The sequence below is a fragment of the Ctenopharyngodon idella genome, chromosome 7 (genome assembly GCF_019924925.1).
Source record: "Ctenopharyngodon idella isolate HZGC_01 chromosome 7, HZGC01, whole genome shotgun sequence".
Taxonomy (NCBI): domain Eukaryota; kingdom Metazoa; phylum Chordata; class Actinopteri; order Cypriniformes; family Xenocyprididae; genus Ctenopharyngodon; species Ctenopharyngodon idella.
The window spans coordinates 19,509,081-19,534,129 of NC_067226.1; the positions used below are offsets into that span (position 1 = coordinate 19,509,081).

General features: G+C 36.7%; 2 protein-coding genes across 11 annotated transcripts in view; one reads left to right on the top strand and one right to left on the bottom strand.

Moving 5' to 3' along the window:
• Window positions 1–16,371, bottom strand: znf280d (zinc finger protein 280D). 2 transcript variants are annotated; one of them, XM_051900438.1, is made up of 18 exons: window positions 16,216–16,371; window positions 15,419–15,581; window positions 15,108–15,334; window positions 14,785–14,887; window positions 10,680–10,907; window positions 9,686–9,733; window positions 9,501–9,583; window positions 8,667–8,890; window positions 6,394–6,551; window positions 5,671–5,771; window positions 5,449–5,595; window positions 4,663–4,797; window positions 4,285–4,496; window positions 2,922–3,062; window positions 2,769–2,831; window positions 2,543–2,661; window positions 2,419–2,446; window positions 1–1,133 (listed from the first exon to the last, which is right to left on the bottom strand). In XM_051900438.1, exons 2-18 carry the CDS (start codon window positions 15,579–15,581, stop codon window positions 692–694), a joined length of 2,622 nt encoding a protein of 873 aa, XP_051756398.1. In that variant the 5' UTR covers window positions 16,216–16,371; the 3' UTR covers window positions 1–691. The 2 variants fall into 2 exon arrangements, with proteins under 2 accessions (XP_051756398.1, XP_051756397.1); XM_051900437.1 differs by having other exon boundaries at window positions 10,680–10,910.
• A 1,728-nt stretch (window positions 16,372–18,099) lies between these two features.
• tcf12 (transcription factor 12) overlaps window positions 18,100–25,049 on the top strand; it is a 118,788-nt gene continuing 111,838 nt past the window's right edge. For 2 of the 9 annotated variants that reach the window (XM_051899199.1, XM_051899202.1), the window contains exons 1-3: window positions 18,114–18,316; window positions 19,221–19,313; window positions 19,544–19,616. In XM_051899199.1, the coding sequence (XP_051755159.1) occupies window positions 19,242–19,313; window positions 19,544–19,616 (145 nt within the window). In that variant the 5' untranslated portion in view covers window positions 18,114–18,316; window positions 19,221–19,241. Of the gene's footprint in view, window positions 18,317–19,140; window positions 19,314–19,543; window positions 19,617–23,833; window positions 23,985–25,049 lie in introns of those variants that run through there. The other 7 variants (XR_007930826.1, XM_051899206.1, XM_051899203.1 and 4 more) reach the window with 7 other exon arrangements.

The window sequence follows — 25,049 nt, forward strand, 5'->3', positions numbered from 1 at the left end:
TGAGATAATACTGTGAATCACAGTCTCTATTTAATAGCAGAGCTGTAGTGAATGTTATAAAAGTTTAATACCGATTAAGACAAATGAATTTCTACAATGTTTTCAGTCTCAATCAATGATTCTCAATGCAGTGTCCTATCCAGATCAAGTACATATAACAATACATGAAACACAATCTAAAAAAAATGATCAGGACGCATAATATCATTCCTAAGTACAGTATACTGAGAAATTGTTGAACTTGCTCTTAGTCCTGTGAAAACCACCACGTGAAAAGGCAGATGTGGGAATCAGCTCCAAGTTCGTTAGTTTCATGTCTGTGTGTTTTGTGTGATCATCTGTAGAGTCCAAATGGACACCAAAACTGCAGGCAGAAGGACTTGAAAATAATCATATGTATAGAAGAACATTCACATTGCTGCCTTTGCAACTCAATTTCAATCTAGAGGGCGCTTCTTTACAAACATTACATAAGTACAGAAATATTGTACTCACACAGTACAAGATTTTAAAGTCATGTTTTAGCACAGTATTGATTTCATCTCATTTTGGATACAAGAAATGTTCCTATTAATGTATATTTTATATAAAAAAAAAATGGGACGAAGAGCGAGTCAGCGAGAAACTCTGCTGCTTCTAGAGTCTTGCGATGTTTCAAGGGATCCTCAGTCTTTTTAGTAATGGGTTGCAGTTAACCATCCCTCTCCACTTGTGAGTTCTCAGTGGCGTTGTCCTCAAGGACCTTGGATGGAGTGAGAGGTTCCAGTTGCGAGTCTGTGTTCACAGACTCTATTCCATCAGTTTTGCAAAGAAAATCAGAGGGAGTTATGCCACCTTCATCTGGGAGGGCAGAAATGGGGCTAACAGGTGCCTCAGAGGGTGAGTGAAGGGAAAGGCTCTTGGGTGATTCCTCCTCAGAGACATCATTGAGCGTGGCCCCTATTGTGTCATCATTCCCCTCGTCTGGCTCACTTTTGTCAGCTCCAAGAACCTCTGATCCATCCTCCATTACGTCGTTCTTGTTTGGTATAGCTTGTACATCACTGATCTCAATGGGTTCGGTCTCATCTCTAGCCTCAGAATCTGATTTAATGGGAAGGAGTTGTTTGGAGTCATCGTGGGTTTCCAGTGGCCTGAATTATGAAGTGCAAGAACAACAGAAAAGCAAAGGAACATGAACAGAATGACACACAATGCTCCATTAATAATTATGAGCTGTAATATCACCTGACTGATTCACAATATTACTATCAGTTTTTTTTTTGTTACAATAAAGAGGGAAAAAAATACAAAAAAAAAAAATGTTTTGTATTAATACAATAAAGAATGTTTTTTTGATCATTTGCAAGATTAAGCTTTGTGATATTTTCATGACAATTACCCCCTACATTTTTATTACTGCAATGCATATGTAGGTTTTATTTGAGAGTTGTCATTTTCATTATTCCCAATGGTGATTCTCATTTGATTAGTGCAATGAAAAAAGTTTAATACAATGATTTATTTCAATAAGAAATTAGAGGAATTACAGCACTAATATACTATCATCCTAATATACATTACCATTTTTCCTCTGCATTACAGTACTGATTTTTATTTTTTAATTACGGTAATGACAAGTTGGGGGCAAGCAAATCTTTTTTTTATTATTTGATTTTGGGAGGAAAAATTTTCATTACAGAATTCATTAAATTCAAGGACTCAACTGCCCAACATAAGTCTTAGCAAACTACACAGGAAAAAAACAAATAAGACTCATGAAATAGAACCTAATGGAAAATGTCTAAGTATACAAGTAAGTGATTCTTCTGTTTTAAAATTTTTCAATTAGAAAGAGACAGAAAAAAAAAGTAATGCAAATATTCTCCCACTTCCCTTTCACAGCCACTCATAAGCATTTCTCTGTGGTCCACATTATTAAGAATGTGTTCTTCAGCTTTAATTAATGGCAAAACTCCTATTTTAATTTAAGCAAGGTCTCCCGAATACCACTTAATAGGGATCCCAATTACACTAATGAAAAAATAGGAGATCATTTTTTATAACAAATGATATTTCCAAACAATTCATAGGTCAGGGGGTCTGTATTCATACCCCTGTTTCATCAGAAAAGGTAATTTGTCACAATCAGGCAAGCTACACTTCCCAGTCTATTTTTACTCTCCTCTTTTCACAGCTCTAACCTCTACATTTAACAAAAATACAAATAAGCATATGGTGTCATTGTACACCAATACATCATGCGTTTAACAATTAGAACAGAACATTGAGAACACCACCACTAACTTTTTAAAACAGACACAAGCTTTAAAAATAAACATGATTTTTAATTTCTTAAAACCTTTAACATATCTTAATTACATGCAATAAACAACTGAAAATGATACTAATAACTGATACTACAAACAACTTTCTCACCTTTTTACTTCTGATCCTCCATTAGCAACTTTAAAGAAATGAAAATAGTATGCAAGTAAGACAATCAGACATCACAAAGAGAAAAGCAATATTTCTGCAGTGAGTTGAGGGTCAAGCGTCATACCTGGCTCCATGATGACCTGGCAGGAGTGGTTCGGCCTGTTGAGCAAATGTTCGGTCATCTGGTCAGCACCAGAGGCGTCTGCCAGAAAATCACACTTGAGACACACCAGTGTTAGGCTCCTTGAACAAAAGAGAGAGAGAGAAAAAAAAAATCACTTTCTGCAAGTTCACATCCAAAAAAAACCCCTCTATCACAGTAAAGTATGATATATTATATCAAAACTTACCGCAAACCACGTGGAGGCTTCCTTGCTTTTACAAACCGTACTTTTGAAGAACTGTTGTGAAACCTGCAGATGAGAAGACCACCACTATCAAAAGATCTGATCACAGTCATCTGGAACTGTTCATTCATTCATTCATTCATGTTCTCCCCTTACCTGACCATATGCTGTTTGAATGCCTTCTGGCAACTTGATCTAAACTTGCATATAGTGCACTTTAGCGATAAAGGATAATGAACGTAAGGGTCCATAACCTCGGAGAGACACTCGACACACTTATTTCCTCCAAATGGAAGTCTGTAAAGAATAAATACTCATTAACATACTTTTTAGCATACAGGCTCTTAATTTTAGTATAACACATTTATTATACTTTGGTTGTTATGAGTATGCTAGGGTATGTGTAAATTTCATCATCAGCATAGTATGTATGTACGTTCCCAAATTGCACGTGCCTTAAAGGGATAGTTCACCCAAAAATGAAAATTATCCCATGATTTACTCACCCTCAAGCCATCCTAGGTGTATATGACTAACTTCTTTCAGACAAATACAATCGGAATTATATTATAACATATCCTGGCTCTTCCAAGCTTTATAATGGCGCTCTTGATTTTGAAGTCCAAAAAAGTGCATCATTACATCATAAAAGATATCCACAGCTTCTGGGGGTTGATAAAGGCCTTCTGAAGTGAAGCGAAAAAAAAAAAATCCATATTTAAATCTTTATAATCTGTAATAACTAGCTTCCGGCAGACGGCCTATGCAAATCGACCTGACGCATTGATGAACACTGAAGCGCAGAGTACAGAGCAAAACACTGGTCACAAATTAGAAGTCTACAACGATAATTTTTAAAGAGAAATGTTGGAGAATTTCGATATAAAAGAAGAGCTTGAGTTTGTTGCCCAGCCCTATTTGTTTGAACCGCAAGAGCCGTCTAAGCTTACGGTACTCCTACATCCTACGTCATACATCGCATCAGAAGTTACTCTTTTGGCGTAAGTCGACGTGCGTACGGCCGTCTGCCAGAAGCTAGTTATTTTAGTTTACAAAGTTTTAAATATGGATATATTTTTCTTACAAAAACACATCGCTTCAGAAGGCATTTATTAACCCTCTGGAGTCGTATCGATTACTTTTATGATGTAATGATGCACTTTTTTGGGCTTCAAAATCGTGAGCACCGTTCATTATAAAGCTTGGAAGAGCAAGGATATTTTTTACTATAACTCCGACTGTGTTCATCTGAAAGAAGATCGTCATATACACCTAGGATGGCTTGAGGGTGAGTAAATCTTGGGATAATTTATATTTTTGAGTGAGCTATCCCTTTAAATAAAAAAAAAAAAAAAAAAAATTGCATCAATTAGTTGGTCCACAAGGTGGCAACACTGCCCCAGACCATTGTTTCACAGTCGAATAAGAAATGGAAGAGAGCGAACAACATTGCTGTTGTAAACATGCACTGAGCGTTTGCGTCAAAACTGAAGTATACATTAGGCTTAAGAATCCTCACTTCAAACGTTTAAGCTCATTATTATGGATGGTTCGGTTGAAGCTGAATTGGTTTGTAGTCTTTGCTCTTCCTCCATTTATGTTTGGTTTGGTAGTGTTTGCTGGTGTTCTGACAGGTTGTTTGGCTGTTTCAGGACTTGTGGGTATGATGTAGGATTTGCTTGAAGCATCAGAACACATTGGCGCACCAGAAACTGAGGCCCGAATTGTCACCTAAAGAGAAAAAATAATGCTAATGAGAAGGACTAATGAAAAGTATAATTCCAAATCATCTGTGATTATAATGTCTATTATACAGTATAGTTTATATTATAGTCTAGAATCTAGATGATATAGTTTTTTTAACTTTCAATTTTAAAAGTTTTGGTTTTACTCAGACCTTGGTTCCTGGAGGCAATCCTTCAAGTTTTCTTGGCTTCCTATAGGTTCGATGGAAGTGTGTTTTGTGTTCCACTTTTTCCTTGTAGGTGAGGAAATTTAATCTGCACTTTCCACATCTTTGAATCCCCTTTTTCTAGAAAATACAACATAGACCATACACAAAAATCAATTTAATTTATGTTTATTAATATGTACTGATAAAAAAATTAAACATTAAAAAAAATAAAGATCAGACTTTTCTAAAAAATTATGCACTATATAGTTTCAGGCCGTGTTTTATACTGTTATTTGAGGAAAATGCCATAAACTCAAGTTTAACTTAGCAGACATGTCTCTAATCCGCATCATTCCACCACCACGTGCTCTATTGTTTTGGTTACAAATCTTGCTCTTGGCCGATATGACTCGCGGTTAATCTGGTTTGCTGTTGCCAGGGAGAAGCCCACAAGGAATAACCAAGAAGGTGAATAGAGTAAGCCACCACTGTCAGCCTGTTATATATTGCACCAAGGTGTTCGGCAGACAACCAAATCAATCCAACCTTAGAGTGAGAGCCAATAGGGCAGCACACAAATGAGTTGCACATTGTGCTGACTTTGGATCGGTGAAGTCTCAAGCTCCAAACCCACAGACAAAGAAACAGATGATGTCTTGTCCAAGAACATGTCAAAAAGACTCATGTACACAGTCTTTGGTTTAAATTATTAAACAAGGAGGACATAAATCCACTTCCATATCCATGCAAAACGCAAATAGAAATACACATATGAGGTTATACACTCACTTGATGTCTCATGTAGTGTTGCATGTACATATGGCCACTGCGAAGGACTTTCAAGCAAAAGGGACAAAGCAGGTCTTTAGTGTTTTCATGAACTGTGCGGAAATGGTTATCCACATCAGAGAAGAAGGAGGACCTGTAGTTACAAACCTTCAAGAGAGCAAAAACAAAGTGAGAACCAAGTATTCGAAATACAAATTACACAGAGCACTGATGAAGCTTTACCTGACAGGCATAGGGCATCTCTCCAGGTTTGTGATTGTCCCTCATGTGCTCTAGAAGCACTTGCTCCGTCTCGAAAGCCAATTCACATATTTTACAGTTGGCTGGGGAAAGAAAAGATAACACTACACTTAAAATATATCAAAACCATCAACCTCTGGTGAAATATTATCATTCCAATTACACCATCAATGACTATTTTAACATAACCTCAAGTCTTCCAGGAAAGTTCCTACTTAAGTTTGAAAATCGTAATTATGATGTGATTTTTGCAGTTTTTTTTAAGCTTTGTTAGTGCAAAAGACTACATTTGGTGTGAAATTGATGCTTTATGTATTTTATCATTCTCGTTCATCCACAGAGAATGATGGAGAAATGTAATTTTGTAGCACAAGTGTTAGTTAAATGATTAGTACTTCCTTCTCTCATACTGTCAGACTGGTCCACAATGTGGCTTAAGGCCTGTTCACACCAAGAATGATAACTATGAAGTTTCAAGAATCGTTTTAATTCTATGAGAATTGGGAAGTCCACACCACAACTATAATAACAACACAGATGAATGCTATAATTGGAATCAAACTTTTTTTTTTACAGCTGATGAACATTGTTGGTGTGGACACTAATATAGTTATTCTTATAATTATCGCTCTTTGTGTGAACGGGCCTTTATTCTGGCCAGAACCACCCACTTACAAGGGAAAAGACTTCAGTGTTGTGACTTACTGGTGGACTCAAAGGGACTGTGGGCACTCTCTATGTGACATTGCAGTTGAAAGGGAGTTGAATACTGTCGGTAACAGTGCTGACATGTAGTGTGACTCTCCCAGCTCTCACTGTTCTGCTTCTCCAATTCCAGGTGATGTTTCATGTGGTTCATGAACCTGAGTGAGAGGGAAAAGAACAGATGACGAGGAGCAAAGGATGGCATTACAAAGAGAGAACGAGCGAAAATGAAGTGAAGCAGTCCAGATAAAGGCTAATTTTCAGCTGTGGCCTTCATTTACATAGCAGTTGATGAATCAGAGGGCCACATCTCTCAGTGGGTGGGCGTTAACAGCCCCAGTGACAAACTCCTTGGAAAATTATTGGCCCTGTCGACTCTGACAATTTCTGACACATTTAAAATTATTACTCACAGTGGCAATGACCCCGACATTTTGCTCAGCCATGCAAAGCCACATACCACAAACACTGTTTATGGATGGTGATTGTGTATTATTTTTCTTTATTAAATGACTAATAAAATAACTGAAGCTACAGCAAGCCCCAAAAGGATAGACATACAAACACAGAGTAAAGTCACACAATGAAATAAAACCCAATTCAGTCTATTACAAACGTTTATGTTTGTGCAGCACTCCAACACTGATTTTGGCAAGTTTCAATTAAGTCTGTCACCTCTCTTCCATTCTTATTCTAAGTGTGTGTGCAAAAAAAAGTCAGTAGGTGTGACACTCGCAACCAAAACTGAGTTGTTCCAAATTGGCTTGCAGCATGCCTCAAGAGACAGTAAGAGTGTGAAGGCATTGGGTACACCTGCAACCTGTGACATTAATGATACTCTTTAAGGTAAATGCCCTGCTCCACAAACAGCTGCTGTCTGGGGAGAACTCAGTTTGACAAGCGGGACCACCATTGACAAAGGTGTGACGATTAAACAGGAAAGCCTTTGATGTGCAAGACAGTGAATGTCAAACAGATGTACAGCATTCAAACAGGTAAACCACCACAAAGTGTCTGCACTCTCAGGAGTGGAGTTTCCTTTTGTTTTTCGAAAAGCATCTAAAAATAGACCCATAGCATCCTCCGAAAATCGTGCCGTTTCAGATGTTGCAACCAAAGTTCTCATCCTGTTTTTGAAACAGGTCATACCTCAGCTTTGTCTAAAGATTACACTAGATTTACGAGATAAAAAAAAATGAGCAGTACATGAACTACCAACTCATCATAAACCGTAATTCATCAAACATGTCTGAAGGGAAGAGAAAATGCCAAAGTTAAAGTAGCTAATGTTCAGCATCCTTTGGGAATACAAAATAAAACTCATGCACAGTTTAATATAATTAGCCAAATTACAAACATACGCTATTAAAAGTCACCTTTGAACAGTGCGAGGCCTGTGCGCGTGTACTCAAGAAGCATTTGAGCTCCCAAGGGTTTTCGAGAGACAAATTAGCAAATATTCTACTTAAAGTTCACATTCTAACTGTGCATAATAGCCATTATCATACCAGCAATTATACTGCACTGCTTCTTTGTTTAATGATGTGTTGTTCAGGCTGCCTCTATCCTCTCTGCCCTGACGTTGAGCAGCCAATTTTTCAGTCAGCGTGTTCTGCAACCTCAGCTCCCCTAATAGGGATTTTTATGCAGCTGAACTGTGACCCCCGCCGCCAGAACTTGGGGTGCGCTGCAAACGCGCCTCCCCATTAAAAGGAGCTTACTGAGGCTTTTCTCATGCCGTGGCTGAGTAAAGTTATTTAATCACAAGAACAGTTCTTATAGCAGCCAAACTACCTTCCATTATTCATCTAGGGCCCCTAGAGAGAACGGGGGTCTGATAATGTCATCCATCTGAGTGGGAATCCAGTGATGGGGTCTGAGAATGGCGGATTCCCCCAGTCTCCCTCTCTCTCTCGCTCTCTAACTATTGCTCTCTCCATCTCCTGTAGCTAATGACTCTCATGAGCAATGTTCCCTCTAACCCGCATGCGTCTCATTGCTCCCACGCATACCAAAACAATTATACAAAAAAAAAAAAAATCTGATTTAAAAAAAAAAAAAACCTTGGGTTACTTCAAACGTTTTCATCTGTGAAAAATTAAATAACATCGACCGGGACTAAGGTCTATAGAGACCTTAGCACCAGACTTGGCCATTGACTGATTATAAATGATATTTCAATAACATGTAATGGTGTTACAATGTTTATTTTTTTGTTTTTTGCATAACTTTAACATTCAAACAAATATACTGTACAAAATATATAACTATACCTGATATTGTTCTTGAGCATTTTTAAACAGCTGTTGCACTTGAAGCTAGTGTAGGACTTGAACTTGGAAATCAGAGATGAATCCCCTTCACATTTCCCATAGTAGAAGTCTGAAACCAGCATGATCAGTTTGCCTTTTTCAGTCTCAATGACTTTGGGTGAGACAGCTTGTTTGTCAGGCTTTGATGTTGAGGGGAATACAGAATCCAATTCAGGGCAGCAAAGCTAAAGAAGAGGAGGGGAAGGAGAGTGTCATCTCAATACTGCAATCAGTGTTGGGTGTAATATATTACTAAATAAATTATTGTAATTTAATTACTTTTACCTTGAAAAAGTAAGGGATTACTTTTAATTTTTCTGTAATTTAATTACAGTTACTTCTAATGTAACTGCATTAAATACTGTATAGACTATAGAACAGTTATATACAAAACAGTGGATTTAGCATCAATTTAACATCTAATGTTAAAACGTATGGTACTAATTAATATTTTTGCAAAAATATTAAGAATTAGTACCATGAGATTTTCTTGAAATATAAAAAAATAAAAAAATATATTACTGAACAAAAATATATTACATTAATTTTACTGAAAATAAAAAAAAGTTATATTTCAGGTGTTCGTTCACTTTTGACCACGAACACCACAAGTGTGACCGCCAAATGAACAATACCAGTGTCATAAAGTGTTTGTCTCTTCAGAATACTTGGATTAAACTGTTTGATTCATATGAATTACTTTTACAATGTCTTAATGAACTTTTTGAAGCTTGAAACTGATTAAACTCAAAGCGGTTAATACAGGAAACAAAAGAAGATAGTAAACAAACCAACCTTCATATGACTTTTTAAAAACTGAAAGCCAAACACATCTTGACACTTGGGACATTTCTTTGTGTAGGAGAAATTTTCTACAGCTGTCAAAGAAGGGGGGGGGAAAGATTAAAAGATGAACAGATTGTTGCTTCTGGAAATCTTGTAATACATAATGGACAAAAACCTATCCATGTCAAGCTTACCCCTTTTGCTCACACTGTTGTTTATGTCATTTATCACTGTGCCATTATCTGTGGGTCATAAAAAAAAAAAAAAAACAAATAACTAATCAAGCCTCTATTCACAAAAAAAAAAAAAAAACTCTTTCAAAAATACCAAAAAGGCCTCTAGATTTTCTAGTTGATTTTGGTATATTTTTATAGTTTTTTTTATTGAATTGTAGCTAAGTGCATAGATAAATTTCATCTTTGTGGATGGTTTCTCCACATGGATAAATAAAATTGTGACATACTTTAGCTTTGTTGAAGCAACCCGGATATTCACAAGAAATCAGCATTTTAACACTAATAAAATATAGAGTATAGCTCAAATAATTCGCTTCTTCACGTGGATTTCCTTTGCTGTACACAACTTGGTTCTCACGAGACTAGCATATTCTCACCGGAGCTCACGCTGCGCAATGCATCTTATGTCACAAGCTGGGACACCACTCTCTTGTGAACGCACATATGACAGTTAGCGGAAGCAAGAGATTACAGTTTATAAAATTTGAAATATGGATATCTTTCTTACACAAACGAATTGCTTCGCTTCAGAAAGTCTTTATTAACCCCCCGGAGCCGTGTGGACTTCTTTTATAATGGATGAGTGCATTTTTTCTGTCTTTAGAAATTGGGGCACCATCCACTCCCAGTATAAAGCATGGATTAGCCTGGACATTATTTAATCTAACTCTGATTATATTCGTCTGGAAGAAGAATGTCATATACATCTAGGATGGCTTGAGGGTGAGTAAATCATGGGGTAATTTTCATTTTTGGGTGAACTATCTCTTTAATTGCAGTGGCTCAATCATCCAAAAATTATGGTGGGTGGGTGGATGGTAATTTACATCCTTTCATTTTGGTAAATAATAAACTAACCTAGAAACTCTAATACAGCTAAGACATTAGAAACACTTTTCACAGCCTTACTCCAAACACACACACACACACACACACACACACACACACTTACCTCTGCTGTTCATAGGTTGCAGGGATAAAGTTTTTTGTTTAACTACGGTTGGGGAGATGCCTGGTGTGTTTTGAGAGACTGAAGTAGTGTGGGATTGAGGAGAAAGGTTAGCTGGGGCTTGTACGTTGGATAAGGTCACCACATTGTCCTGGATGAGCTGCACTTGAGGCCTGTGAATGACCCCTGGCTTTGGTGCAGCACTGACCTGTGGCACTATCTGCTGGCCAGCTGCTTGGGAAACAAACACAAAATAAAGAAAGTATCACATACCAATTCACCTCATTAGCATTCATCAAAAAATTCTGAATCTATCACGGTTTCCATAAAAAAAGCAGAACAACTAATTTCAACTTTGATAAGAAATGTGTATTGAGCACCAAATCAGCATATTAGAATTTTTTTTTTCTGTAGGATCATGTGTCAGTGAAGACTGGAGTAATGATGCTGAACTTTCAGCTTTGCCATCACAAAATTACATTTTAAAATATATTCAAAAAGAAAACATGTTAAATTGTAATCATGTTTCACAATATTACAGTTTTTACTGTATTTTTTATCTTGGTGAACATAAGGCTACATTCACACAGCAAGCCTAACACCGTGTCCGGTGTAGACACGGTGCTAGTGCTCAGTTCTGATTTAATGCTCAGGGGCCGAATTCACAAAACATCTTAAGGCCAAAAGTAGCTCCTAACTTGCCGATTTAGGAGAAACTCTTAAAAATAATGGGCGTCAGTCCTAATTTTAGGACTCCTAAATTTTTGCTCTGAGTACTTCACAAAGCATTTTAGCGCTAAAACTAGCTCCTAAATCTGTGAACCGCTAGGAGTAGTCAAGAGGACTCCAAAGTCACTAAGACAAAGTCAAAAACAGTCCTAAAATGATTGTTGGTTCCAGTCCGCCTTAGCAATCTGCCCAAAGACACTGTACACCATTGAGACAACAGCGATAGAGCCTTGGGTGCTGAGCCTTTTCTTCATAAATGCAATACATATTTTGATTTATAGATTGGAATCTACGATAAAACGCCAAAAATAAATCTTTAATAAATAAATAATAAAGCTTGATTACCTGTGGCAGTTGTTTTCACTAGTTCACACTTACAAATGATCAAACAGAGTAAAACATTATATATAATAAGCGTATTTGGCTTGCTGTCCAAGGGGATCGAGGGCTCAGAGCTTGGAATTTTGCCCAAATCTAGAGTTCTCCTCGTATCCCCAGCCAGCCGAGAGTGAGGAACGGGTTGGCGGAGGGATGCAGAAAACTGTCGAGGTAACTATGTAAGTCGGCTCTCGTCTGTGTATATATACCTCCACTCAAGCTGATTAGATAGACCGTTTGAATGTGTTCCTCCAAAACTTTGTTTATAAAACATAATTTGTCACTTGAATTCTGCAATCTCTCGAGATGCAAACATGTAAGAGGTGAACAATTAGCTGAACATATACTAGTTTAATTAGTGACACTTAGCCTACATTTTAAAACCTTTATTTGTATATGGCAACATGATACCTCATTCTACAATATTTCTATGATCAAATCGCTGACAGAGACTCCTCCCCATCAGCCAATCACTGTGGTCATAGTTCATAGCAACAAGATCAACCCCGCCCTTTTTCTTAGCTTAAGACTTCTCTCTATTCCTTAGTAAAAGTTGGTCTCAGCGGTTTTGTGAATAGGTTAAGAGAAAACTCTTAGCTAAGACCTTTTACTGCCATTTAGGAGAACTCTTAGTGGTAAGATAAAATGTTTTGTGAATACGGCCCCAGATCTGATATCTTTGATATCTTGAATATCACATTCAAAGTCAGAGACCCTTTTCAAGAACATTAAAGGGTTAGTTCACCCAAAAATGAAAATTCTGTTATCATTTACCCGCAAGACATTTGTTCATCTTTGGAACACAAATGAAGATATTTTGAATTAAATCTGAGAGATTTCTGTCCCTCCATTGACAGTCCAATCAAATAACACTTTGACGCTCCAAAAAGCTCATAAAGAGATTGAACTAATCCATATGAATTGAGCGGTTTAGTCCTAATTTTCTGAAGAGACTCGGTCGCTTTATATGATGAACAGATTGAATTTAGGCTTTTATTCACATATAAACATTGATCAACGCACATACCAGTTGCGGTAAATGGAAGCTTAAGCATGTTTGCTTGATGTGCGAGAACCAATGAGGTTCATTCTCGTGTGTTACGCATCATGTTTGAGCTTCCGCAAGAACCAAAGAGTTAGGTTCTCACACGTCAAGCAAGTATGGTTAAGCTTCTGTTCATGTTCACTGATCAATATTTATGTTAAAGGGTTCATTCACCCAAAAATGTAAATTCTGCCATTAATTACTCACCCTCACGTTGTTCCAAACCCGTAAGACTTTAGTTCATCTTTGGAACACAATGAAGATCTTCTTAATTAAATCTAAGAGCTTTCTGTCCCTCCATTGACAGTCTACATAACTACCACTTTCAAGCCTCAGAAATGTTGTAAAGACATCATAAAAAAAATCATAATTTATGCGACTCCAGTGGTTTAATCTCAATTTTATGAAGCGACGTGAGTGCTTTGTTTGGGGAATAAACAATTTACCACTTTATTTACAAAATATTAATCTCCAATGCACGTTCATGAGATCACAAAGACAAATGCGTGTTATGTTGATCCGAGAGCAGACGTTGTTGCCCAACACTTAATGACAATTTTCATTTTTGGGTAAACTAACCTTTTAATAAAAGCCTAAATTCAGTATGTTCATCATATTAGGCAAACCAGCCTCTTCAGAAAATTTGGACTAAACCACTCAATTCAAATGGATCAGTTTTATTGAAGCGTCAAAGTGGTAGCTGCATCTCTATCGTGGTTCAAGTGAAGTTGCGGTGCACCGCCACAAAAATTTATCATTTGAATGCATTTTAAGCCTTGCGATTTAAAAACAAGTGGTTTTAAACCGTTCAAGCGCAGTAAACAGCAAAAGACAACTCATTTTGGTATATGCTGATGCTCATACAGCACGTGAGTACTTAACGGAGTTCTTTTTGGTGCCTTATTGGGCTTGAATTGTCAAATACACACACTTACATATCAAAATGCCCGGCTTTGCGAGTATCCTCGTAAAAACAGTTGTTTATGTCTTAAAGGATTAGTTCACTTTCAAATGAAAATTAGCCCAAGCTTTACTCACCCTCAAGCCATCCTAGGTGTATATGACTTTATTCTTTCATTTTCATAAATATCCTGATGCATCCAAGCCTTATAATGGCAGTGAACAGGGGTCACAAGTATGAACTGAAGAAAGTGTCTCCATCCACATCCATCCATCATAAACATGTATTCCACACAGCTCCTTGGGTTAATAAAGGCCTTCTGAAGCAAAGCGATGCATTTGTGTAAAATAATATCCATATTTAAGTTATAAGTTATATAAGTTATGAAGTCAAATATCTAGCTTCCGCCAGACCGCGTTACGTATTCAAGTTACTGAAAGAAGAAAGTCATATACACCTAGGATGGCTTGAGGGTGAGTAAAACTTGGGCTAATTTTCATTTGAAAGTGAACTAATCCTTTAAGTGAACTTAAACAGTTGAGAAAGAAAATGCATGCTTTTCAGTATATTAGATCCATGCATTCATTCTTAAAGTGACAACAGCTGCTATCTGTGTCATTAATGTTAATCAAACAATCTCTCATTGCTCTTGACTGAATCACTTTTTTTTTACTTTAATAAGAATAAATTTAAGTTTAATCTACACAGTGAAGACTATGCAGTGTTTTGTACATTTCATTGCTTTATACAATTTATGTAGTATTTGCCCATCTAGTGCTTTTGTCTATTTCTATTGTAGTTTTTAATTTCTAGCTTGAATTTTTAGGTAGGTCTATTTTGTGTCTTTGTTTTATCATAGTTTTTATTTTGTCCTATTGCTTGTAATTAGTTTTTGTTTTTATTTTATGTTGGTTAGGCTAGTATTAGTTTTTTAAGACATTGAAATTGGTGATCAGATTTATGGACATTTTTAAATGCAATTTCAATTATATCAAACACCCCGCCTCGCCTTAGTAGTGTGGAAAAAAACAACAACTACATAGACACACTGATACCTGGCACAACAGTGAAAGTGGTTCCTGGTGGATACTGTGAGCCCAAAGAGCCGATGAACGAGGTGTTGCTGTTGAGATTCTGTGGTGACGCCACAATGTAACCCTGGTGAAGTGATAATGATTATATGATAATTAAGTGATTTAAATTAATAAAGAAAGATTCAGTACCCTGATCAAACATCCCAACCTATGAAAACACATTAATAAAATCAAATTCATGGATGATTATTAATAGTTGGTCAAATTTAAATATGTTCAGCACAAATCACAGATTTACATTACAGATTTTACCTGGAAAAGTTCAAAAAGCAGCAAAGAGTTACCTGATTGTTAATGATGATGGGCTGAGGGGCTGTTGGAGGTCCTAGAGTTGTGTTGAGAGGGATGAGGATGGGGTTGCCTCCTGATGGGGCTGCACCTCTGACCATGAGTGTAGGACCTGTAGCCACCCTAGCAGGGTTTGGCGGGGCTTGGGGAGTCTTCTGAGATGATGCCAACATCGAAGGTTTTTGAACCGGGACATTTCGCTGGTTCTGTTGGTTAACGGCACCTGAAGATCAGAAGAAACACAATGATCACATCACAAGGACAAGGCCAGAACAGGGGTGTCAGTATGCCAAAAACTTAACTGTACCTGGTCTTGTATTGGCAGCAGGCTTGGAGCTACAGATTTCACCTACAAATATTGGTTCATCATCATCCTCATCATCATCCAGATCTATTAGATTGATTTCAGGAATTGCCTTCTGCCACGGCTCCAACTCCTCCTCTTCGCATTCCATAAACAGCTCAGACATCTGAGAAGAAACAAAAGATATCAGGGCAATGTTATGTGGTTAACATAACCACATCAACTACCGACAAATTACATCAAAACATACCAGCGCAATTACACCTCAACAAAAGCTACCTAATGCTTGAGAGTCCAGTAAAACTAAGATGCTATAAAGATAGTGAAATGAGTTTAAATTCATTTATCTCTGCTGCACACAGGACATAGAATATAGTTATCTAAACTTAAGTAATGTTAAGTTTATTAGCCCAACTAGAGTGGTGCAAAACCTGTGATCTACCTCTAGCAGGCACGAGACTATAATCGACTGTTACTGCAGACACAGACCGGCTAAAATGCTAATTCAGATTTCCAACGTTTTACTCCAAGATATTACTTAGAATCAAAATGCAGTTAAGAAAGAACTGCACAAATGCTAAGAAATCAGAGTTATGCACACACAGACTCTCTATTTAGCACATTATTCAGAAATCTATTAGCAGACAGGTCGGCTGTCTGGATGCTAACAGGCTAAAAGCAAGAAAAATAGCAAGCGGCTGCAAAGAGAAACGGCAAACCACACAGAAAATGTTCAACTGGGTTTATTATGATAACACGTAGTCAAACATTGCTTATTAAAAATCGAAACTCAACCTTACCTTTTAAAATCTCGAAATATTTACATACAACATCAGTGTTGGTTCAGATAGACACGCTCACAGCGGCATGAAGCGCAGAGGCTCATGGGAAATCAGAGGGGCTATTGTTGAGAAACCAGGAGCCTCACGTCTCCCACAGAACCAAGACTCTTTTCTTTTCTTTTCTTTTTTTTTTGCCTCTTTAAAATGTCTCAGTTTATGACAACATTAAAAATACAGAACACAAGGTAATTGTGTGCTGAGATGGAAAGTAACTAATACATGAATGAGTCAGACTATGAAAACTAGGCCAAAACAAAGACAAACGCCGTCTACGTATACATTACAGAACATGTCCTTTAGTATAGTTTTAGATTTTAAAACTTGCAACATGATACGTATACAAAAATAACATCAAATTTAGAAATATTTCAAGGAAACTAATGGATGTTACCTTAAAAACAACCAATAACATTAGAATAACGTCAGAAAAAGTTTCGTAGCTTGGAGCAACTAAACAGAATCATAAAGATAATATATAATTCAGTTCTGTAAGAGTTCAATTTGACAAGTAGCAACTTTAACAGTCTTGTCTCGCTTTTGTTTATTTTGACCAACAGGTGGCACTATGAGTATTGTGATGGTTTGGATGCATGCCCTTTATTAATAATGAATGTCATCATCACCAACAGATGACAGGCTACATCATATTCTTTCATTCAGAAAGTTAGGAAGAAAGAGAGTTTCAGGAGGCTTTTTGGATGGCATTGGTAAGCTGTTTTGGCTTAGTGACATTAAACTCTGTGCAGCCCTTTGTTCTGGACATACAATTAGTCTGTGACATTCTTTTTGTAGTTTTTTGAAAGATAAATATCTGTTAATTAACTTGTTTAAAGTTGGTTAATGTTTGAATGTATGTAAAGATTAGTAACATTTTCCCCCTGTTCTCTCTGTTCTTTATGAAGTATCCTACTTTATAATTTTACTCAATATCACTATTTTGGATATCACTGAAAATCCTGGATATCATTGTTTTGCCTTAAATATTAAGCACATTGTAATTTACAGCATACAAACAGCTATCATAATTTATTGTAGCTCAAGTCATGCACTGTAGTTAGTACTGAGGAATGTGCTATTTGTTGCCAGTAAGTTGCTGTTGATTTTACAGCACACTTTGTTTTTTTAAGTAGGCTACGCTTATATTGACAACACAGAAAGACTGTTTTACATATTCACTAATATAGAATCTGAAAATTAGAATATTATTCTATTTTATAAAACACATGAATCCAAAAATTAATAACAACAATAATATTATTGCAAACAATCATACTTTTTATTGTTTTTCATATCTTATTATATTTCATAACTTATAAATAAACCTATACGTATACTATATTTTGCACTATTATTTATATATTTTTTTATATTTTTATATAGCCTATTCTTGATGTTCCATTGGTTGAACTGTTGTGGCTGACTGTGTTTATTCTTGTGCATGCAGTGGCACATAGAGAATTCCAGTTCAGATGATGAAGAAAGAAAATAAAATGTGTGGTGATCAAAGTTAGGTCTAGTTATATAAGGTTTGAAAGGAGGAATAGCAATGCATAGTTTTGGAAGAGTGAGCAATAGTTCAAACGGTCTTCTCTGCACTTGTTTCAGCAGAACACTTAATGAAGCTGAAATTATGTATTCCATGCTTCAAATATGCTCAATTTCTCCCAATACTAATAAAACGCATACCAAGCGAAGCCCACATTTATGTGAACAGAGTTGGGTGGTAAACCAAACTGATTTTAGGAGGTGCTCCAGTGGTCCTTTACTCCCCTAGCAAGGTTGTATGATTCGCCACACATGATATTCATCCGCACCGTTGAAGAACGCTCAAGTCTACGGCGCTGGCGGAAGGACACAATTTCTAACGTCATCGTTGTGCTTCGGTTATCGCCAAGCAAAAATGTCTGCCTAAGGGAAACTCGCAAGTTACATAGTGGATATTTGCAAAATTAATTCGCAAAAGATACCGATTTCATTATCTTTCCGACTCGAAACAAGGAAACCTACGCCGTCACCGGCACACCCGATCGCCCTAGTTGGATTTTTGACAGCAGAAAAGGTAAAATATTGCACAGAGTTTCTGAGAGGTTTCGGACTGGGTGAAAGAAGTTGGGATAGAAGAAAAGACGGGAGCCGAAATGGAGCGAAAGGGGTCGGCATTCGCTTAAACACTTCAGCTTGACACCGAACTGTTCATTGTCCATGTCAAAATGTGTGTTATGTCAGTGCTTATGGTCAATTTTCGGTTAATCGTTTCATGGTCGCACCATTATTACGAATAGGTAACGTTAACTGGCAATTTCGAACAACAACAACAGCAGCAGCGTTGTTTGTAAAGTAACCATTCTCCTGTAAAGCAACAACAACAAAAGTGTGTAGCGGCAGATGTTTTGACAGCGCGTGTGCGTTCATTGTGAGCTCGTGACTTTTGATACATTGAGGAATCAAACGCGTGCAGTTGAAAAATGATGCTGCGGGTCCATGTGTGTGACACCATTGAGCGCAGCGTCTTTCTCAACATGTCCACGTTTGGTCAATCCCAAAAACCTTATTAGGCCTGCTCTCTTACATTAAAATAAAACCTCTTTCCATCGTGTCACCTCATGTCATGCGATTGCTATTATTAACAGAAAGAAATACCGTAACCTCATCTAAAGCTGTCAATAATACGAAGCTGGGGAAAGGAGGTCTTGCTTCTGTCTTTCAGGAGCTTTTTATAACTATTTAAAGGATAACACATAGGTTTTGATCAACGACAACCAGGTCCTTCGATTGTCCTGTTTTTTTTACAAAGGTACTGGAACAGCGCAAAGTTATGTTAAGACTGAAGATGGGGATGTTTAGCAAATCTGTCAAGCTGCGGATGTTCACCGATGTCATTTGCATAAGCTGTGCTGGCTAGCATGAAGCTTCAGCACACATCAGGCTCTCAGATTGAGGGGAATGATGTTTGTGTTTTGTAGATTTAGTAAAGGATCGTAAGGATGAACCCTCAGCAGCGGATTGCCGCTATCGGGACGGATAAGGAGCTGAGTGATCTGCTGGATTTTAGCGCGGTAAGACACATCAATTATTACTCTCTTCCAACTTTTGTCATTCGTTCAGTCAGTCACTTCTAAGATATGCATGATTAGATATGAAGTATTACTATATATATATATATATATATATATATATATATATATAGCTACTTTGGGATCAACAAAATATTCATATTTAATATAATGGAAATGCTTTTAAAATACTTTTGAATTCATTAAACATGAAACATTGTGTCTTCCCATAGATGTTTTCTCCACCTGTAAACAGTGGGAAAAATAGGCCGACCACTCTTGGAAGCAGCCAGTTCAGCACATCAGGTAGGACTTCCTGTGGAAATCCTTTAATGAAAGATTGTCTTCCTCTCAGACTGTCCAGTCACCTCCTCTTCATTCTCAGTGAAGCTTTGTTGCAGTTGATTATAGTAATGAATTTCATCCCAAGATGTTTTTGATTTGTCTTGATTAATAAGAAGCAGGTAGAAAAGGGTTCAGTAAATGCAAGTAATGGACTTTGAAATCAGATACATCCACTGTTATAATTACACTGACGAAATGAAAGGCACTGTTGTTAACTTGTCGTGGCTGGTAGTTTAATTATTATTTTTTTTTACAGTCATTCCGTACATTTTTGTTTTTGATTCCTTGGACTCCACATTTAGACCGTCTTGTGAATGAAAGGTGAAATGTAGTTCTGTCTAAAATTGAAGCTGAACAAAATGTGATTTTGTTTATGATTTTTTCCCTAGCTGATTCATCATGCTTTTCCTATGAGAGTGTGCGCTATCCTCTTCAGCCTCCTAAACACGTTATCTAAGTGCTCAGTTGTTTTAAAGGGTTAGTTCACCCAAAAATTCTGTCATTAATTACTCAACCTTGTGTCGTTCCGCATCCGCAAGACCTTCGTTCATCTTCGGAACACAAATGAAGATATTTTTAATGAAATCTGAGAGCTTTCTGTCATTCCATAGAGATCCAACGCAACTACCACTTTCAAGGTCCAGAACCGTAGGACAGACATCATTAAAGTAATCCATGTGACTTCAGTGGTTTAACCTCTATTTTATGAAGTGGCACAAGTGCTTTGTTTGCGCAAAAAACATAATTTACCACTTTATTTACAAAATATTATCCAAAGCGTGTTCACGCAACAATGTCAACTCTCGCGTGAACACAAAACGCATGCGTCGTGGTGTTCTCGTGAACTCTAGAGCATGTGCGTCTGCCTGCATTGACACCATTTTCTTTAAGAGAAAATTATACACCAGTTGTCACTGTAAAGCTGCTTTGACACAATCTACATTGTAAAAAGCGCTATATAAATAAAGGTGACTTGACTTGACATGTGCATTGTGTTGACGTGCAAGTCTGACCACAACACGCATGCACTGTGCTCTTGTGAATGCACATTGCAGATCAATATTTTTATAAATAAAGTGGTAAATTATGTTTTTTTGCGCAAACAAAGCACTCACGTTGCTTCATAAAATTGAGGTTAAACCACTGGAGTCACATGGAGTACTTTAATGATGTCTTTACTACATTTCTGGACCTTGAAAGCAGTAGTTGCGTAGGCTATCAATGGATGGACAGAAAGCTCTCCGATTTCATTAAAAATATCTTCATTTGTGTTCTGAAGATGAACGAAGGTCTTATGGATGTGGAACTACACAAGGGTGAGTAATAAATGACAGAATTTTCATTTTTGGGTGAATTAACCCTTTAACATAAATATTGATCAGTGAACACACACATTTTTATATATATATATATATATATATATATATATATATATATAAGACACACTTACATATACATACACACACACACATATATATATATATATATAATATGTATTATAATTTCCTTACTGCTATATATATTTATTTATATAAGCAGACAGTTCTTTAGCTTTTCATTCCATAGGTTCAGATGCATGTATGCGATAGTCTCTTTATCTAAGAATCCTGTCATAGGTGACTACACGTTGCTGTAAAGATCATCTATTGTCTAATGTGCCGTAGAAGGAGAAAACAATCAAGCATTATTCCATCTCAATGCTTGTTTTATGTAAAGCAACAAAGCAGAGCCCTTGTTACACTCATCTGCTATCTAGAGGACACACTTTTAGTGGATTACTGAATAGCAGCACAGCCAAGACTGCAAGACGTTTTGTAAACCTTTTCAGAATGTTTTGTAAAATAACCTGATCTTGTTGGCTCACATCAGCCAAAATCAAACAATAATAAATGAAAAGTTTACACACATGTGATCTTGTAATCAGTCTTTGGCTTTGATGTGCTGTGATGTTTTTAAGTGATAAAAACATCTCTTGTTTATTTGTTGCTCCTGACACAACTTACTCAAAACAGCAGTGTTTCAGAGACGTTTTGGAAACGCTGTGGGGCGTTATTTCCAGCACTGTCAGAGATTTGTGTGTGCGGAGCATCAAGATAGTAGAGAGAAGCCATTTTGCTGTATCCATCTATGCTAGATAATTCAATATAGACATTCTGATTATTAGGTGAACTATATCAGGGGAAGAAATATCCACCTTATTTTTCAGGTAAGAGTGGGCGCGGCCATTTCTAAATTGTATGTGTCTGGCTTCCGGTGTCATTTGCTTCCAGTTATTTTTAGCTGTACAAGACAGCTTCTTATGCTGCTTGATATTGCAAACTGGTATTTCTTAACATATTATTTTAATGTATTGTCTTAATTATAAACACACTGGTTTGTAGCGCAAACAGTTTTGCCATTTGTTACTTTTCTTAATATTTCCCTATAGTGGCTAATGAATCAGAAGTCGCACACATTCACAGAAAACAGCTTACTTCCACGTTGAAAAATAAAGTGGATAAGCAGGCCAGTAAGAGTAGAATCCTGAGAATAAAGAATTTAAAGGAATATTCCCTGTTCAGAACAGCATTTGTACACTGTGAGAACCCTTTTTTTAATTTAGAATTTTTAGCAAAAATAGATTGTAAAAAAAACCTGATATAGTTTTACCATACATTTTCTCGCCATTAAAATAGCCACAGAAGCTGGCATAGCATTAAAAAAACAGACAAACAAACAGAACAGCATTTGTGGCATAATGAAAGCTTGGTTACAGTAAGGTGGAAGTGAATTAGGCCAATTTGTAAGCATAATACCCACTGCTTCAATAGTATAGCAACAAAACGTGAACACTATAACATGTTTATAGTGTGAAAAAAATCACTTACTAGGTGCGTCCCAATTCACATACTTATGCACTATATAGTATGTCCGAAATCATATTTTTCGAAAAACAGTAGGCGAAAAGTACATACTACACATACTACACGCATTCGTACTATATAGAATGTACTTTTTCAACGGTCGTGAAGTAAATTTAAATTCAAATGTATTACCTACTCAGGCCCCGTTTACACTGGTGCGTTTTTGTTTTAAAACGGTGGTTTAAAATGAAAACGATCCTTGTCTACACTAGCATTTCCACAAATCTCCGTCTACACACGTGACCGTTCATGCACACTGGGCATGCGCATACAAGTGTAAACGGTTGCCTCTTGCGCATGTAGGCAGCTGCAGTATTAAAAAAATGCAGCGTTTAACTGCACAATGGCTGCTAAAAATGACAACAAAGCCAGCAAAAAGATTGCAGTTCAGTCTCCGTGTTATTGTTTACACGGTCGTCAAAGATACTCAGAGCGAACACGGGCAGCCACGCCATCGTTTTCAAAAGTCTCCGTTTATACTGAAACATGACCCCCGGTGTTTTCAAACTAAAACGGGGTCTGCAGTGTTTTCAAAAGTCTCCGTTTTCGAGGTTCGAAAATGCCGGAGTAGTGTAAACGACAAGCGTAACCGTATACAGCAAAACTTATGCATTTTAAAACGAAAACGCACTAGTATAAACGGGGCCTCAGACAGTATGTGACTTCGGACGCAGCTTAACTCTTTCTGTGTAAAGTTATATCCTGTTTACAACTTTGTTGCCATGACAACGGAACTAAAACCTTAAAACAAATGCATGATGAAAGCAACTTTATAGCTCAAATACTAGTTTTAACAGAAGAATAAACTTAAAAATTCCTCCAAAAAAACATTTCATTGGAACTGCCTCACTGTAACCTTGATTTTTGCACCTTAAAAAAAAAAAAAAAAAAATGAAATAATTTATGGAAATCAGCATTACACCACAAATTATATCACGTAACCTCAACTCGTATTGAACCCGTATTGACTACTCCTTTAAAATGTCCATATCAGTAATTGGCATGTGTAGTAAGAGGATTTGACAGTGGAAATGTGCAGTAAGTGTTTGGTCATGTTTCTTGCTAATCTGTCAGACCTTTGTAAAGAGCAGCCCTTGTGTGGGAATGCTGTGATATGCCCTCTGTTTCATCCACAGCTCGGCGAGGCATGTATCACCTGTCTGATAACAAAATTCTCTTTTGTTGTTTCCAACACTGTTATTTCTCATGTCGTAGCCACTGTGTTATACAGGCATGCTGTATTGTGCAAAGATAAATGTCCTTTGCTTTTTCCAGAAAAAAGCTGTTGAAACGGACCCACCAAGAAGCATTTAAAACAATAGTGGAATAGTGCCATCAGAGGATATTTCTGCAAACACAACTCTTCCTCTGTTAGACCCCACCCAGCGCCTCTTCATGTGTGAGGCAACAGTTCAACTAATTGCAGGTCAAATCAGTTCATAAATTGTATTAAATGGTTGCAAATGTACAGTATACACTACCATTCAAAAGTTTGGGGTCAGTACGTTTTTTTTTTTAAAGAAATGAATACTTGTATTCAGTGAGGACACATTTAAATTGATTAAAAGTGCCAGTAAAGACATGTTACAAAAGATTTTTATTCAAATAAATGTTTTTGAAGAATCAAAACAACGATAAACAACAGCACATTTGTTTTCAGCATTGATGATAATAAGAAATGTTAAGTGAGCAGCAAATCAGCATATTAGAATAAATTCAGAATTCAGAGTAACGATGCTGAAAATTCAGCCTTGCCATCACAGGAATAGATTTAAGAGAGATTAAAACAGAAAACAGTTATTTTAAATTGTAATAATATTTCACATTATTGCTCTTTTTATTGTATTTTAGATCAAACAAATGCAGCCATGGTGAAAAATAACAGACTTTTTTTCCAAAAACATTTAAAAAAAAAACTTTTGTATACAGTGCATGTATTATCCGTCACAAATTTGAAATGTAATTCCTTTGTATAATCTGAATTCACTACTTCTTAAAAATAAGTTGTTTATTAAACATGAGAAAAATTCTGGATTCATTTATTTCTTTATTATTTTATTTATTTAGAATTTAGATTTTAGATTTCCAGATTTGTTTTTTTTCTCCTGCTCTCTGGAGTTTGGCTTCGCTTTGGGCTTTTGAACTTGTACCTGAAGTCATCTGAGTGAGCTGAGAGTAGACCTCAGACATCACTCTCTTTATTGTCTGTGGATTAGTAAAAGGCTTTATCTGCTGATTAATAATTAATGAGAGGGGAAGAATCTGTATGATTAGTATTCAGTTTTATATCCTCTCTGTAAAAAGTCTCTGAACTCCAAAAGAGCCTCAAATATTAAGATAATTTCAGGCAAGAAAAATAAAAACTGCCCTGCTGTATAATGAAGATATTAAAGGTGACAAAACCTCACTTGAGCAAAGCTTATCATCAAAGGCTTCTCAGCGGATTTGTGAGTTTTGTTTAAAACAATGACGGGAGTCTCTTCCATTTAAG